Source organism: Conger conger, chromosome 13 (genome assembly GCF_963514075.1).
Source record: "Conger conger chromosome 13, fConCon1.1, whole genome shotgun sequence".
Classification (NCBI taxonomy): domain Eukaryota; kingdom Metazoa; phylum Chordata; class Actinopteri; order Anguilliformes; family Congridae; genus Conger; species Conger conger.
The window spans coordinates 23,769,433-23,772,125 of record NC_083772.1 but is presented as its reverse complement, the minus strand read 5'-3'; the positions used below and the strand labels follow the sequence as shown (position 1 = coordinate 23,772,125).

General features: G+C 35.4%; 1 protein-coding gene across 1 annotated transcript; it reads left to right on the top strand.

Annotated features, from left to right (window-relative positions):
- Nucleotides 1-201: 201 nt before the first annotated feature.
- On the top strand, nt 202-2,047 carry LOC133108693 (trace amine-associated receptor 13c-like). Its single transcript, XM_061218348.1, has 2 exons — nt 202-1,054; nt 2,034-2,047. The coding sequence occupies exons 1-2, from the start codon at nt 202-204 to the stop codon at nt 2,045-2,047; spliced, it is 867 nt and encodes a 288-aa protein (XP_061074332.1).
- The last annotated feature ends 646 nt before the right edge of the window (nt 2,048-2,693 follow it).

Here is a 2,693-nt window from a genome sequence, read left to right as displayed (position 1 = left end):
TGCTACACTTTTCATGCAAATTCACACGATCGTATTTATTTAGTTTTTAGATTTCCTATATTAAGTATAATGACACAAGGTTTTATTGTTCAGTAATACTGGCGCACATCCTTCATGAATCTCACAGAAGAGGAATCCTGCGTCCATTCAAACATTTCCTGTTTGGACAGCTCACGAAAAGCAGCTTCTGTGCTGCTATACATGTCTGTAGCAGTAATTGTCTCGCTGACAGTGTGTGGGAACCTGCTTGTGATCATCTCCATCTGTCACTTCAAGCAGCTTCATACGCCAACTAATTTCCTCCTGCTCTCTCTGGCGATGGCAGACTTTCTTGTTGGGGTAATTGTGATGCCCCTCTATTTTACTATGTTGATAGAGCCACACAGTTGCTTTGGTATATTGTATTGCACAATTTTTAATGTAGCAGCATTTTACCTCACTTGTATATCCATTTATAATGTAGCTTTAATTGCAGTGGACCGATATATTGCTCTCTCCAACCCATTTCACTACTCCATGAAAATGACAGTGAATGTAACTTTGAGGATAATAGCAATACTGTGGTTGTATTCATTAATCTACAATATGATGCTTCTTTATTTCAATGGAAATATTATTGACATGAAAGGAAACATCACATGTGGTGAGTGTATTGTTATAGTTAATAATGTATGGGCCATTGTTGACTACATAATTGTATTTCTTTTTCCATGCTCAATGATTATAATCATATACCTGAACATTTTTGTTATTGCTAGAAAGCATGCAAATAAAATTAGGAGTGTCAGAAAGTGCCCAAAGATTAAGAAGGTTTCTATGGCCTCTGAAAGGAAAGCAGCAAAATCCCTAGGTGTTCTAGTGGCAGTCTTCCTTGTGTGTTTACTACCCTACTATATAAGTGCCTTCCTTGGCGTTTATATAAGGAACAGATCTGTGCATCTTGCCATCTCAGGTACATTGATGTATTTAAATTCTTCCATCAATCCTATAATTTATGCTCTGTTCTATCCATGGTTTAAGAGGTCTGTTAAACTCATCATAACACTTAAGATATGTGGCACAGAATCTTCAGTCTTGCATGTGCTGGCAAATGATACATAACAGCTTCTTATGAAACTTTTTAATCTTGTTTAATCCTTTTGTTCATCCAGTTTTCATTAGTGGGTCACATTATATATGTTATTGTACAGATGTTGTGTTAGTTTACCCACTTCTGCTAGTAAATCCACAGAGATTGACAAATCTTGTAGATTTACTAGCAGAGGTGTAAACCTCATAGCAAATTAACAGTAATGTTTCAAAATAACCAATCCATATCAATAAAACATACATTTTATTATAAAATGTATGTTTGATTCTGGTTGCTTCTGTTGAAACATGAACAGTATCTTTCAGCATTTTGAGTTTCTCAGTAATCATGTTGTTTATTTTTTGTGCATTGCCAGTCAGTGGTGCTAATAATGCTGGAGCCCACTGTATATGCCCCCTGGTCTCAGAGTATATTACAGAAACAGATACAATTTTACTTGTTACATGTTTTCTTGATTTTAAAAACATAGGTAGTACGTGTTCAAGTTAGTATTGTAGCCTACCTATTTCATTAAGTAGTGGCAGTTGTGAAGACTAATACACCTTGATGGATAGCAGGCTGATGTTAGCATTAGGGTTATCAATTAAATTTCCTTTTGAGGCTTTCAGCAAAAGCAAACACTTCACTTTTTGTGATTAATATTTACTATAGCTGTGCTGAAATTGCAAGTACTATAAATCTGTGGAAACAAAATAAAAACTGTAAAACTTAAGCAAATATTAAATGCAATACATCAGAAAAAGTAAGCTAGTAATTCCGTGCATGCGTGTGGATGTGTTTGCTTGTTATGAGAGTACAAGCGTGTGGTTATGGGTATTGTAGGCTAAAACAGGTAAGAGAGGAGACGAGGGAATACACAAGGTAAGAGAGAGAGAGCAAAATAGAAGAAAAAAAAAAGAAAAATGACGAAAGCATAATAGTATACCATAACCTGTATTTGAAGTTAAAAGAGATTAAACAGTTTGTAAGTTGGTTGTATACTCATTCCATAACTGTGCACCTCTGTACTAATTTGAAAACTGACAATGAGAGGAGTGAAAGAGAGGGGGATGAAGACTGTTGGCATATCTAGTGCTATATGTTTTCACTTGCAAATTAAGGCATAACAGATTCTGGCAAGGTTTTGGAAGGAAGTCTGGGTGCTGCAAATATTTGTTGATGAAAGAGCATGTTACATGAATGTTAATATTTAAGATAGACAGTATATTCAGTTTAGCAATAAGTGGGGATGATAGCTTGTCACAGTTAAAATGAGTAATTAGGAGAATGGAGATTCTGGAAGAGAGGTGGGCTATTTGGTGGCCCATGCAATATTACCATCAATGTAAGGGTAAATGAGGCTGTAGTACAGAGTTAAGAGACAGGACTGGTGAACCAATGGAGGTATTTTACAGATGATACCAATTATTGGATGTGATAATTTCAGTTTAATATCTCATAAATTAAGAGGAAATGAACATTGGGAGTTTATTTTTGAGTCTGAACCAATATACTGTATACTATACTGTATATACTGAATACTGGGGCCTACAAAAAACATTCCCAGACCCAGACTGGTACATTAGGAAGCGTAGCCTCAAAAAAAACATTACTGACAATAAGT

What these genes read in the sequence shown, in the direction of transcription:
- LOC133108693 (XM_061218348.1), top strand. Translation starts at nt 202, where the DNA reads ATGTCTGTAGCAGTAATTGTCTCGCTGACAGTGTGTGGGAACCTGCTT.